The sequence below is a fragment of the Dicentrarchus labrax genome, unplaced genomic scaffold (genome assembly GCF_905237075.1).
Source record: "Dicentrarchus labrax unplaced genomic scaffold, dlabrax2021, whole genome shotgun sequence".
Lineage (NCBI taxonomy): Eukaryota > Metazoa > Chordata > Actinopteri > Moronidae > Dicentrarchus > Dicentrarchus labrax.
Window position 1 is genome coordinate 14,924,467 of NW_026136722.1, and position 13,856 is coordinate 14,938,322.

Here is a 13,856-nt window from a genome sequence, read left to right on the forward strand (position 1 = left end):
ATTAGGAGGCAGTCAAATAAAAAAAAAACAAAGTTCTGAGGCACAATTGTATAATTTGTTTTACTATTTTTGCTTTTTATTAGATAATATGATCTCTTGGGACCTTAAACAGTTATTTATATAAAAGTAAGAGGTATCTCTTATTGGAACATGACAGAGGCCCAACTTGACACTGAGGGGGTCACAAGCCCAAAAGGTCATTTTTGGCATTTTTTGTAAAATCTCAATCTGAAAAGTAACTAGTAACTAAAGCGGTCAAATAAATACAGTGGAGTAAAAAGTATGATATTTAATTGTGAAATATAGTAGTGTAGAAGTAGAAAGTAGTAGAAAATGAAGTGTAGCACCTCAGAATTGTACTTCAGTACAGGGTAAATGTACTTAGTTACTGTTCTTTCCACTACCACTGTGTGTTTTCATCTAACCAGCACGAACACTCACACCCAGCCGAAGGGTAAATCCTTATTATATATATATATAATTACACTATATATTATATAACAGTATCCAGGTTTGTGATCGTTTCTGTGCATGTGTGCCTTGACTCCTCAACATCTCAGCCACTCCGTTCTGAACATGAAGAAACAGTTTGGTTTCTTACTGCTCTGCAGGATTCCTCTACTCCATCTGATCACTTGTAATGGAAAACGAGCAACAGCACAGTTTACGCTCTGCAGCATTACCCCGAGTCAGACCTTCATTTCAGCATGTTTATCATCATTACATCATGTGCCATCATATTTTAGTTTTACTGATGTACTACGACTGACTCGAGTCGAAGATTCACCTCCACACATAGCAGAGAAACCTTGATAAGCAGCGGTGGAATGTAACTAAATACATTTACTCAAATACTGTACTGTACAGTTTTTGAGGTACTTGAATATTTACATTTATACTTGTTTACATTGTACTTTTTAACCCACTACATTTATCTGGTAGGTATAGTTAGTAATTATTTTGCACATTATTATTGTTTTCCTTCATATAATATACAAAAATAGGACCAGTTTATTAAATATGGTGCATTGTTAAAATACCAAGTGTGTATATGAAGTAGTTTAAATTATTTGCACATTACCCCAATATGACACTGAGGCAATTTTTCAACATGATGTGTAATCAATACTTTTAATACATTTAGCTTACAATACTTTTTACTGAAGTACAGTTGACTGCAGAAGCAACCCGATCATAAACAGGATACTAGTTATATATAAATGCACCAAATGTCACAGCTTTTATATACCTTTAATTTGATTTTCAGATTTTATCACTAAAATCTAAACGCAGCTTTGAGTCCTTCTGTTTCTCTTGTGGTTTTATCATTATGCCGAGCAAAAATTCTGTCTTGCCTCCTAAAGCTGTGATCACACTTTCCCACTCACACACACCCACTCACTCTGTCCATGCTGCTCTTTATCTTCCCCTGCCTATCTCTATCTTATTCTCCCTCCTCCTCCTCCCCTCTCTAGCCATCTTTCTGTAACGACTCTGTCATCTATGCAGAAATAAGAGTCGCTGAGAGTCTCCTCTCTCTGTGTCTAGCTCTCTCTATCTCTGTCCCTCTGGCCTTTTACCACAGGCCAAGTGCAAGGGGAGTAGAAGCCTTTAATGAGATCTATGGGGAAATAACCCCCCCACACACACACACCAAACACAAGTACACACACACGCACACACATGCGCCAGCCATGTCGCCATTTAAGTCAACTTCCTCTGCGTACTCTCTCTCTCTCTCTCAACCACTCCAACCACCCCCTTTCCTCTCTACAGCAGTTCACAAGAAGAGTGAATTCATTTCTTTTAAGCATTCCTGTCATCCCCTCTCATCCACACGCCTTGTTCTCTCTTCCTCCATTGTCTCCATTTTCTTTCTCTCACTCACCCATGCTTCACTTCCTCCTCACCTCCCATACTTCCCTCTCTATTATCTCCTTCCCTCTGTTCACCTTTAGGGCCTTTCATTAAACGTACGTACAACCTCTGCAGTGGCACGGCGGACTCTGTCTTGTGATCTGAGAAGTCCACATATCTTAACTAGGCGCTGAAATATAAGTGTGTGTGTGATTGCGTGTGTGTGAGATCCGTATTTCAGCGTGGAAGTGTTTGTGAGGCCAAATCCTGCCTGAGGGGCTGCTGCTTATACTTCAGAGTTTGCGAGAACTCAGCTCAAGTCAAACAGCGGAGAAAACCTCATTCGTTTCACGCTGTTTAATGCACCCGGCAAGCAAATGCCAACGTGACTGCATGTGCGTGAGTTTGACAATCTAATAAACCTGCCAAACAAAACTGCTTTGACCTCCTGCTGTGGCAGAATCACACCAACAACTTGTGATACACAGATCTGACTGTCGCTATGTGCACACAAGGGAGTTAATGGACCGGTGCTTGTTTCATCAGCCACCAGTGGAAGAGGATGGATCAGTGCAGAGCACACAAGTCCACAAGCACAGCTAACTCATACATGTATAGGTTAAAACTGAGCTACTTATGATTGAAAAAAGTGTTTTAAAAGCATTCCAATAACAGCATTACATTGTGAAACAGATATGTTGAAATAGTCATGAAAATGCTGTTCAAACAACAGTAATATGCACATTTTCAACCTAAATTTTGACCAGTAATTCACAGAAACAGTGGTTACTTGCAGTACTTGAAGAAGTATTTAGATCATTTGTTTAAGAAAAAGGACCAGAGTGTGGAATTTGGTAGCATCTAGCAGTGAAGTTGCAGATTAAAGCAACTATTCTTAATGAAAATATACCTATGAATATTATATTTCTGCCATATACTGACAATAAATTCCCCTAAATCTTACACATATGACATTTAAGTAAAACAAGTAATATCACACTGCAAAAATACGCCCTTAAAAGTAAAACTCTGGCATTACTGGATTATTGTTGCTGGTGCAGAAACATAAGCAGCATTTTAATATAGCTCGTCAAGGTAGTCTAACAATTTCTCTATTTGTTGATCATGTGTGAAAATCGCAATCTGCAAAGTAACAAATAGCTGTCAAATAAATGTAGTGGAGTAAAAATAATCATATTTCCCTTTGAAACATTTTGGAGTAGGAGTGTAAAGTAGCAGTGGAAGTGGAAGTGGAAATACTTAAGTACAAGAAGCACCTCTAAAATGTCACGTACAGCACTCCTTTCCATCACTGAGTGTCATCATTCAATTCAAATGCTGTTGAAGCAGAAGCTGTATGTCACTTACGCCTCTAAAAGACATTTCAACCACATGCAGCTCAGTTTCTAGACATTGTTTGACCTGCAAACGGTGCTTATAAGGTACAACGAGGGTTGTAAAATAAGTTTTCTTCAACACAGTTTGCCAGAAGTGGCTTGACCTTTGTAGATAAAATGTGACAGGACATCAGCTGTCATATGGCAAAATAACTTTCTACATAGCTCCCTGATCTGTCTCCCTCTCCCGGGCATGAAACAATTGAATCCATCCAACCGAATTTCTTCTTGACCTATAACAACTAACCATTATAGCTCAGATTTTCACTACATGTAGCAAAGACCTAAATCCCCTGTTGACAAATGTAGTAGTCTCTCTCTCTGTCAGTGCACCAGTAGTGTCATCTTGATTGACAGTGACTTGAGAGAGATCTCCCCAGTAGGCCTGTACAGTTCTGTTAAGAGAGTTTTAAAGCAGCAAAGGTAAATCCCACTGAAGGGAGGCAGAACGTATAACCAGATGTTTGCTCTGAGGGCTCTGTGGAAACGTTTAAGGAGAGAGGAGCAAACACGGTGACCTTTTGACAAAGATCATTAGCTAGCATTTGCTATGTCACAAACTACCCTGCAATCCATAAAAAAACATATAATGAATGCAGAAAAGTGAATCCATCTGCTCAATATGTGCACAAATATATGCACTTATTGGCATGAAGAACAGAACAGAAAAAGGTTTGGACTACTCTGGGTTGTGGCGCAATTCAATTTCTGTGTTCTTCATGCCATATATTTCTGTCTTTTCAGCATTCAACAGAGCTCCTTTTCCTGCTTCAGAACAACTATTTATTCAATATTTTCAAGGGATTCTTGCCAAAATGAATTGGTTATAATACTGTATGTTTGAATGTCAAAAAATATATATATTTAAAGCACAAGTTTGTAGGATTTTGTGGCATCTAGCAGTGTGTTTGCAGATTGCAACTCCCTCGTTTCACCTTCCCCTTCCAAGACTGAAGGAGAATCTGCGATGGTCACGAAACGAGCAGTGCTTTGTCTGTTCTGGGCTGTACTGTAGAAACATGGTGCCTCAACATGAATATTATATTCCATTTTTGCCAGTAGACCATCCCAAATGTTACACACTGGAGTTTTAATGTTCAAAAAGAATATTAGCTGATTTATCAAAATTTCTTCTTCTTTTTTTTCCCCCTCCAACTATCAGTGTCAGCCTAAATGCAGCTTGATGTGCAGCAGGGCCCACTGGAACCATAACATAAATTGCCATATCAAAATCAATTGGCAAGGGTAAATCTGTAATCAAACTGCATCAAAATGAATCATTTCAGAGATGCACAACACTGATTGGTGAATATCCAACATAAAGCTATATAGCTATATTCTGCCAACAAAGGTAGATATAACACTCACTACCAGTGTTTGTGAGTGTAAGCGCTCTTTCGTCACCTAAAATCCTCCTCCCTCAATTCATAACATTTGCATTTGCGTGCTACAGTCACTCCCTCATCTCATTACAACACAATTAACGAGCAATTAGAGTTTATTGAGGGTGAATTAGCTGACATGTAGAACAGACCTAATGTACTGGGAGTGTAAAGGGATATTACCCAACGCCAGTGAGAGAGGGAGGAGGAGGAGGACGGAGGACAGGAGACGAGCAGGAGGAAAAAAATTCCAAGAAGATTGGATGGTTTTTATTCTGAATGTGAGGGAGGACAAGTGAAAAATGTCCTGAGGAGGTTGAGACAGGACAGGAGGAGAGTGAGAGACTGAGTAAATGTCAAAAATGTCACAGTGATGGTGGATTATAACTCTCAATGACCTTGGGGAGCAAGACAAGATGTACTGAGTCAGTACATCTTGGCAGGAAGTCTATAAGGTCATGGTTTAGTTCTTTCATATGTTAATGTTTATCTACATGTCTGAGTTGTTATGTAGCTAATCATTGCAGACATGTGGTCCAATGAAAAATACAGTACAGTAAGTCTCGTTGGATCACTGAAACTGGGTCATTATTACCCTTTTCTAGTAAAGGCTGCATCTGTCAGCCAGTCTAATTAATATGATTACACTTGTCACACAGTCCACAAACTGAGAGACTGTGACAAACAACGTGTATACTTGAGAACCTTAAAAAGCCGTTTCATAAAACCTTTCAGTTACGAAAAGAATTCAAATATAATAAATACATGTTGCAAACGTAAATAAAGCTTGTGAGTCAAAACCTTCAGCATTTAATTTTTAACTTTTAAAATACATATTATTATATCATTCCCATCTCCTTGCTACTCACAAAAATCTAAACGATTTGCATAAAAGTGTTTTACTGTTAAAAGACTCAGAGGTGAATTTGTCCTCCCACGATTACTGAATTTTGAATTTCTTCTTTAGTGTGGGTTTCATTTTCTGAAACTCATCTGAGAGTGACAGTCCAGGAGGTCCTTGATGTGTTTGTCTTACTGTTCTTAACAAAGTAAACGAGCAAATCTGACAATGCTGGGTTGGATGGATGAACACTTTACGGAGGAAGTTGAATTTCTTCAATTTATTCCTTGAGCACTGTTCTTATGGTGTGAGTGCAAATTTCAGGGGATTTTTCTTCCCGGAAAGGATCAAATCTTGATTTAAAAAGTGAATATTTATTATATTTAGGATGTGTGAACATCGAAAGTTACAGATAATCAACATAAAATACAGCTTAAAGTAGAAAGTTGATACCAATCTGCAACCAAACCCGTGCTGTACTACGACGTACTTCAATCTCATTCCACCTTTGTTTACTTCTGTCTCCTTCACTTTATCTATCCGTATCTCTCTCTCTATCTAACTCTGTCTTCTTCATCTACCTTTATCTCTTTCTCAGCCACCTTCTTTCTACTTTGATCTCTGTCTGTAAGTGTACCTCCATTTATCTCCATCCACTTCTTTTATCCACCTATCTGCCACATTTATCTATCTGTACGTGACATTGTGCGACTGTCAAACAATTTCTCAAGGTTTTGACCCCAACCTTGAGTGCGCATTCTCCTCCCAAGCACTCCCATTTATTCGTCTTTTCACAATTAAACTTTGATGCCGATTTGTTAGAATAAATATGGAGTGATGAATTATTTATGGTTGGATTTAAAAACACTGTATCCACACACACACACACACACACACACACACACACACACACAGAGCTGAAAACACCCATGCACAGATCAATAATAAATCACACGGCAGCAAGAGGGAGGAAGAAGCGTTGAGCGAGGCATTTATAGTGCACAGGGATGGTAAATATAAAATGTGGACATACACACAGGCACTCACAAATACATTTATTTTATTTGCAGTTTCATTCTTGCTGATGATTTATAAAGCCGACAGAGACAGAGACCTGGATCACTTAATAGAAAGGAGAAAAGAGGAGAGACCACTAATGTCTGAGGGACGCGGCCTTCTGTTTGTTAAACACAAAGGCAGTCTGGTTCGGCTTTTATCTGGCAATGAGCAAAGATACAGACTCTCTTCTCGTCCTCTGCTCCTCCCTTTTCTTCCTTTTTGTCAGTTTTTTTTCTCTTCTGCACAACAAACGCACACTTTTGGATGCAGCCTGAGTCCCTTCCAACCCAGATTCAATGCTCTTCATAATTCAATTATTAGTACAATTGAGTATGATTCACTTTAATAGATCACTCATCACAAAAACACAGAAGGGAGAGAAGGCAGAAAAGAAATGCCTGGGTGTCTGTGTCTGGCAACAGGCTAATTTTTTCAAGAGTGGGAGAATGGCGTACTGTACATGGAGGCAGCTGCATCTCCAGCCCGTGAAGCCAATTTAGACACGCTTCTGATGGAAGCTTTTGCACTGATGTGATGTAAGACCGAATCTGGGAAATGGAGAGCGATGCGGATTGGTCCATCATGATTCTGGACAACCCTCTTAAAACCAGTCACACCGAAAAGGGCTTTTCAAGGCATGTTTTATTGCACCATTTAAAAGCTCTTTGGCAACAGAGGCAGCGTTTCCCCCTCTTTTACCCTGTCCTCTTCACTTCAGCCACTCTCCCTGTGACTCTCTCTGAATCCTGTCTGGCATGTAGTGTTTTTAAAATCAAATTCTTGCCCACGTATTCTCATCATGATTGCTCTTGTATGCAATTTGGCTCTGCCTCTCGCAGTCTCTCTCTCTCTTTTTCTCTGGAGCTGGGTCACCTTGAAAGTGTCTCTCACCCTCTCAGATCAGTCACTTTGCTGACGAGTATTTGAGCTTCTCTCAGTTTTCCGGTGGCAATGCAGTGAAAGAAAGAAAGAAAGAGAGAGAGCCTAATCGACGTAATACGCCCAATCATCTGAGACTTGCAGCATTTCTGGAGCACCGCACATTGCAGGTTTTTGACTGAAGTGACCACACATACTGCCACACAGCCATGGACAGATTATAAGATGATGGGCCCGAGGGCACAGAGACTGAACATGGTTTTCTCCTACTTAAAATCACTCCTCAAAGTCCCAAAGCCCATACTGCGTTATGTCAGTATGAAGGCATAAACATCAATTACTTACTACCGTCATGAAATTTTCTTGTCGTGACATACTTTTGATCAAGGCTTTTTACTCTCTAACAAGAAATTCATCCATTCATCCATTGTTTATATCCACTTATCCTGTGCAGGATCATAAAAATAATGTCAGAGGCACCCGGATCAGGGTTCCCTAAGAACTTCAGGTTTTAACACAATATTTGCAAAAGGAATAGGTCAACATTTTGGAAAATACAGCCGGCAGTTAGCTTAGCTTAGCACAAAGGCTGGAAACCTGGGAAACACCTAGCCCAAGAAACAGTCACATGTGCTAAGCTAAGCTAACCGGGTGCTGGCTTTGGCCTTATAATCTTCTCATCTTACTCTCAGCCATGAAGTCAATAAGCACAGTTACCAAAACCACCAAGACAGATAAAAAGTACACAGATCTTGAATATGACCTACATTTTTTATGTAGTCAGGCACTTGTATCAAGCGCAAGCTTGAATTGGTGAAAAGTGGTGAATTGATAGCCAATAACTATGGTTTCATTGATCAGGACTGTGTTAAGAAAAGCTGAGGTGTAAATGGGACAAGAGTAGGGTGAGGGTTGTTGCCATAATGTTGGCACATTTGGTGGGTGTGTGTGGCAGCACTGACCGTTTGCTTTATGTCTGGGATGCCAATGCGAAACACCATCATGGCAATGTGGGCGTCCTCAGATGGCACCGAGGAGGAGCTGCGCTCCTTCAGCCTCCTCTGCTGCTGCTGCTGTATGTGATTGGCTGGCTGTTGGTGTGTGGGTCCGGGGTTGGATGAATAGGGGTTTGTGGCGTGTCCAGGGTTCCCCGGTCGGGTCTGTCTGTCCCCGGTGGGTCGTCCGGCCACTTTACCTGACTGCCTGTGTCCCTCGCCCCTGCCCCCCCGTGATAGGCCCCCTCGCCTGACCTCCTCCACCATCTCTTCGTCATCATCTTCCTCTTCCCCCTCCAGTTCGCCATTCTCCTCCTCCTCCTGGTCCTCATCACGCTCCTCCTCTTCCATTTCCTCCTCCTCCTCTTCCTCCTCCTCTTCCTCGTCCTCTGCCCCTGGATAGAGATGTCGATTGTTTCCCAGCATCCTTTGTTGCTCCTCGTCGCTGGACAGGGGGCTGAACGGCATCGTCATGGCGACAGAGAGGGTGGCATCAGTGGCAACACCATCATTCCCAGAGAGACACTGCAACAGGAGGAGGGAAGAGAAGACATGTTCAGAACAGAGACAGAATAAAACTATGGAGGTGGTTGGTAAGAGGTAAGTCTCCCTCCTGGTTGCATCCAGGCCTCCATACCACATCACACAAACAAACTCTGGTCTCTATGGGAACAGACTGCTTCACTTACAGACATGCAGTACTTCTAACCCTCACCGCATGATGACATACTATTCACACTTCACGTATAAATGAACCCACTTGTGGTGTTAATTTTCAGCTTCTAGACTCTCGCCAGACATCCTGCCTGTGCTGTTAAAGTCGAGATTTGCTGAAGAGTCTGAAGCCTGAAACATATCACTATTTCACTACGGTGGGTGGTATTGTACTAAATGGGAATATATACGGAGATACTAGAAGGCACTACTACACAGAATAGTATATGAGTTAGGACTGTGTGCAGCTAGTATTACTGAGGTTATATTAAGAACATAACATTGAGAATAAAAGTTTAGAAGAAAGTTTTCCTCTGCAGATATAAAAGACATTTCAAGACCGTTGTAGCTCAGAGACCCAAATTTAATGCTATCACCTAGTTTCTCTGTCCATCTGTCTATTTGTACATCCATAACTTGGGGCAGGTGGTCAGGAATTTGTCCCTAGAAGATGAATCATCGTGTTTTGGTGATCTCTTGACCTTTAGTTTAGAGCAACCATCAACACTTTTACACAAGAAATATCAAAACATTTTGGGCAAGGATTGCCCTGACCTTCGATGAGCACATCAGAAAATGAACTCACTCATTATAAAAGCTAATTAAAAAATGATTAGATTTGCCTTGTAAATGTATGCTTTCTGGAGGAACAACATTTGATTTTAAACTGCTGGTAAAGATAGAAAAACTGGTGCATTGTTTGTTACATCCGGCACTTTCACACTGTTGGTTGTAATCAACAAGGACCTTAAAATCGGGAGCCCTATATTCAATCAATATCCTTAAAAATGTGTAATTAAATAATTCTATAATTGAAATACCTATAATAAAATTATTTTGTGATTGTAGTTAATTAAGGCAAAATGAAATTAAAGGGCAGTTTTGACTTATTCAGTTCCCTGAAGCTGTGTGAAAAAAACTCCTCAGTAAATTAATATATCGGTCTAACTCTAAAAGCAGAGGATTCATCACTCTGCTATATAGACATAATGGACAACAGCTCTTCGTGTGATAAACTATACACTGTTTTGCTCTCGCCGTGACCCCTGAGAGAGCCGAGAAGCCACTTCAGAGCATCAGTGATGCAGCGCTGTGTTCAAGTACAAGCTGAGCAAGATAACAGATTTGTCCCTCGTGGCTCCTGCTGGCTCTGCGTGCTGTTTCAGGATTTTCAGCACCACTACATTCTGGACAGCTCCACACAGAACCAAACAGCAGAATAACAAACGGCGAGAGAGACGGAGCTCGGATTCACAGCAGAGGACTGACCAATCAGCAGAGCGGGCTGTAGAAACACGTTAACGTTTAGTTAAGAGAGACAGAATTAAGCTTAAGGTTTTTCTACTTTACTTACCAAATAGTTCTACTCTATATTGTCTTAAATGTATTGAGTCAAGAATATTGCACTTTTTCATTTTACAATTATGTGACAACTAGTTGAACTTGAACACGAATTGCCTCAGTGATCAGAACACTAGGCAAAAACAAAACTGCACAAAAATGAATTTCAAAAAACAGTTTCTCATCTAAACATTCATCCATGTGGGAAAAACAACTATCAGTCAAGGTGTTTTCATTTTACTTTGACTGAATCAAGCACATGGAATAATGAGGCGACTTTAAATTGTAAATGGTGTGTGTGTGTATGTGTGTGGTGAGGCAGCTGAGAGAAATGGGGGAATCAGAGTCATGCTGTGATAGGAAAAGAAGTGTTTGGCATATAATGTCAAGGCCTTCCTTGTGAGACATAAAAACTACCAGCTGCCCAGTTGGAAACAGGAAGGGAGAATAAAAACTGTACAGAGAGAGGGGGGACAACAGGACCTATCACCCGTATACGGGCGAAGAATTTTCATTTCAACATGTCAATTAGGCTGGTATTGAGTTTTAAAATCATATTCTTCTTGAAAAATAAAGGCATGGCAGTAAGGGGAGATTATCACAACTTTAATGCAACCTGTTCCAAGAATGTTTTTGAATCAAGTATTATTTATTTGACTCCAGTGGAGCAATATGTACCTACTTTGTGCCATTTGGAGGCAATACCTAAAATAAATTAAAACTGCTGTACAGAAAATTGGAATTCTTGCCACAATCCTTCACTTGATCTAACAAAAAAAACACAATATTAAACCTGAATGTGGAGCTAAACTGCTTGTTAACCTTGTTTCGGAGAATACATGTCAGTCTCGCTTTCGTTTTCTTCCTCACTTCTCACACAAACACACTCAGTGCTGGACTGCTTGTGACAAACACTGACTCTCTCTCTGGCAGTATTTTTTGCCTCCAACTTTTGAAAGCCTATTAGCAAGAAAACTTCTGTTCGCAGTCATGAAGAAAGACAGAGATGGCAGACGAGTGTGCAGCAAACTGTAGAAGTTAAACAGACACGACATCCAGATTGAATCACCCACTTACAAGAACCTCAGAGGACACCGACTTGCAACACTTGACAACCAAGGACAAATTATGAATTAATCATAATTATTACTTTGTATTATATCATTATTCATGATACATTAACCAGTATGTGGCATTTTAAATATTTCTCTGCCTACTTTGTGCTAAAATCCTCATGTCAACAGCAGTAAATGGAAAATGCAGCCATAGGATAAGTGGAGAAAATAATGCAGTATGTCAAGATCCATAAAATCATTGTAATTAATTACAGCACCTAAGTAAAAGTAAACATAAATGAGTATTAACTGGGCTGGCTCTTATTCTAAAGTTGCTACAGCTATATAAATTGCATTTTTAAAGCTTGGGAAAAAGGTTAAAAAGCCTCCATTAAATGTAAATGAAAACTAATGAGGCCTCTTATATAAAGCTGTTTCTGACTATTTAAAAGAGTGCTGGGGGAATGGAAGAAAAATGACAAAATTACAGCAAGCTTGTGGGACTAAACAGAGAAAGAGAGAGAGCGATGACAGGGGAGGAGAAGAGGGCTGGAAACCAAATTGTTGGAGGGAATTGATGAACGAAAGAGACAAGGGCAAAGAGAAAAAGAATGAGTGAGAAAGTTGCAAGGTTGGTACAGTCCAGGGGAGCGGTACCTAAAGAAGATATGATAATAAATGGAAGTGAACAATCCATATTTTTGCATTGTGCTGAGTAATCAAAGATAGGGGAAGCTAGAGAGGAAGGAGATGGAAGAGGACAAAGGGGGGAGCAGTAATGTAAGACACGTGTGTTTAGAGAGAGAGAGAGAGAGAGAGAGAGAGAGAGAGAGATGAAAACAGCAACAGAGATAAAAAAAGGAGGGAAAAAGAAAGGTAGGTAATAAAATGATGTGGAATTTTAAAATGGGAATCTCATTAGTTTTGCAGGTAAGAAATAATTGGAAAAATCCGACGGTTACACACAGTTAGTATAGGTCATCCTGCGGGGGGCATGAATGTTTGTGCCACCTTTCATGGCAATTGATCAATAGTTGTTGGGATTTGTTGCTCAAAAAAATTAATCTAAACTTCACGTTAGTGCTTAGGGAAAAGATTAGAGGATCGTCAAAGTCATCAGGATAAATTCTCTGAGGAAATTTAATATCTTCTATCTACCAAATTTTGTGGCAACCCATTCAATGGTTGTCAACCTTACGGCAGCACTAAAGGAAACTTAAGAGGATGGCCAAAGTCATTAAAATTCATGAATGTCTGTAAATTTGGAGCTGATCCAGTCATTAGGATGAATCCTCTGGAGAACTTGAATACCTGTATCATATTTTATAGCAATCCATTAAGATATTTCTCTTTCTAAAAGTGGTGGACGGACAACAGAGTGATCCATAGAGCCATGTTAGCAGCGAATATGAGGGGGTTAGCTAAGGAGAGAGAGTAGCACATTGCAAAAATAAAAAGTAAAAAAAGGTGCCAGAGAGACAAGAAAATGACACACATGTTGCAGGAGAGAGAGTGCGAGATTGAAGAGGGAAGATAGAAACGGAAAAACGCTGCAGAGACATTGTCATGGAACCAGGAAACAAAAGAACAGTGAAGGAGAGCTGAATGTGAGAGGTGGCTGTGAAATGAAAGGTGTGAACTCACAGGGCCGGATGGTGGAGAGCAGAGAGGAGCAGAAGGCAGACAGGATGAAGATGGGGTCGGACCATGATACCACCACCAACATTTTGTGGTTGAAGTTGCCAAAAGCCAGAGCTAGTATTGATATTCCTTGTATTTGAATTTGGCCTTTTTCCACATTTTACATGCCAAAAAATTCAAAGGAGTCCTCTCTTTGTAGAATTTCATTCTTGTCGTGTTGGAAAAGGCTCTGAAACAGCTTTTAGACCCCCGCAGGATGCAAAAACGCACCACTGAAAGCCATAATGAATGTTATTTTATAAAACGAGGAGCTCCCTGAAGCTGGCAGAGGTGGGTAGGTTTCACTGCAGGTTTTACAGACTGACACGTTGAAGCTGCTGAGTAAAATCCACCCACACCACACTGTCATCAGCCTTCTGAAAGTGGCTGCAGTGACAGACCTGTTTGTCACGCATTCTTCATTATATTTTTTCAAGGTTGATATCAGCCAAATATTGGTTGATCCTGAGGGACGGAGCAGAAAATGAACGTGGAGTTAAAAGGCTGAATCCAAACTTTTGAGAGAATCACTCATCGTCAATTAAGCCCGAACAGGTCAGGACACAGTGAAAATTATGAGAGAAAGTGATAATCAGTTCCCGAGAGAGAAGTCATGACTCACACATAAAAACCTTCATAATGAATGCTCTGCGTGT

At 40.3% G+C, this 13,856-nt stretch overlaps 1 protein-coding gene across 1 annotated transcript in view; it reads right to left on the bottom strand.

Annotated features, from left to right (window-relative positions):
• Positions 1–13,856, bottom strand: part of shank1 (SH3 and multiple ankyrin repeat domains 1) — a 74,319-nt gene that overhangs the window by 44,520 nt on the left and 15,943 nt on the right. The window contains 1 exon segment of the mRNA XM_051388765.1: positions 8,378–8,935. Within this exon segment, the coding sequence (XP_051244725.1) occupies positions 8,378–8,884 (507 nt within the window). The 5' untranslated portion in view covers positions 8,885–8,935.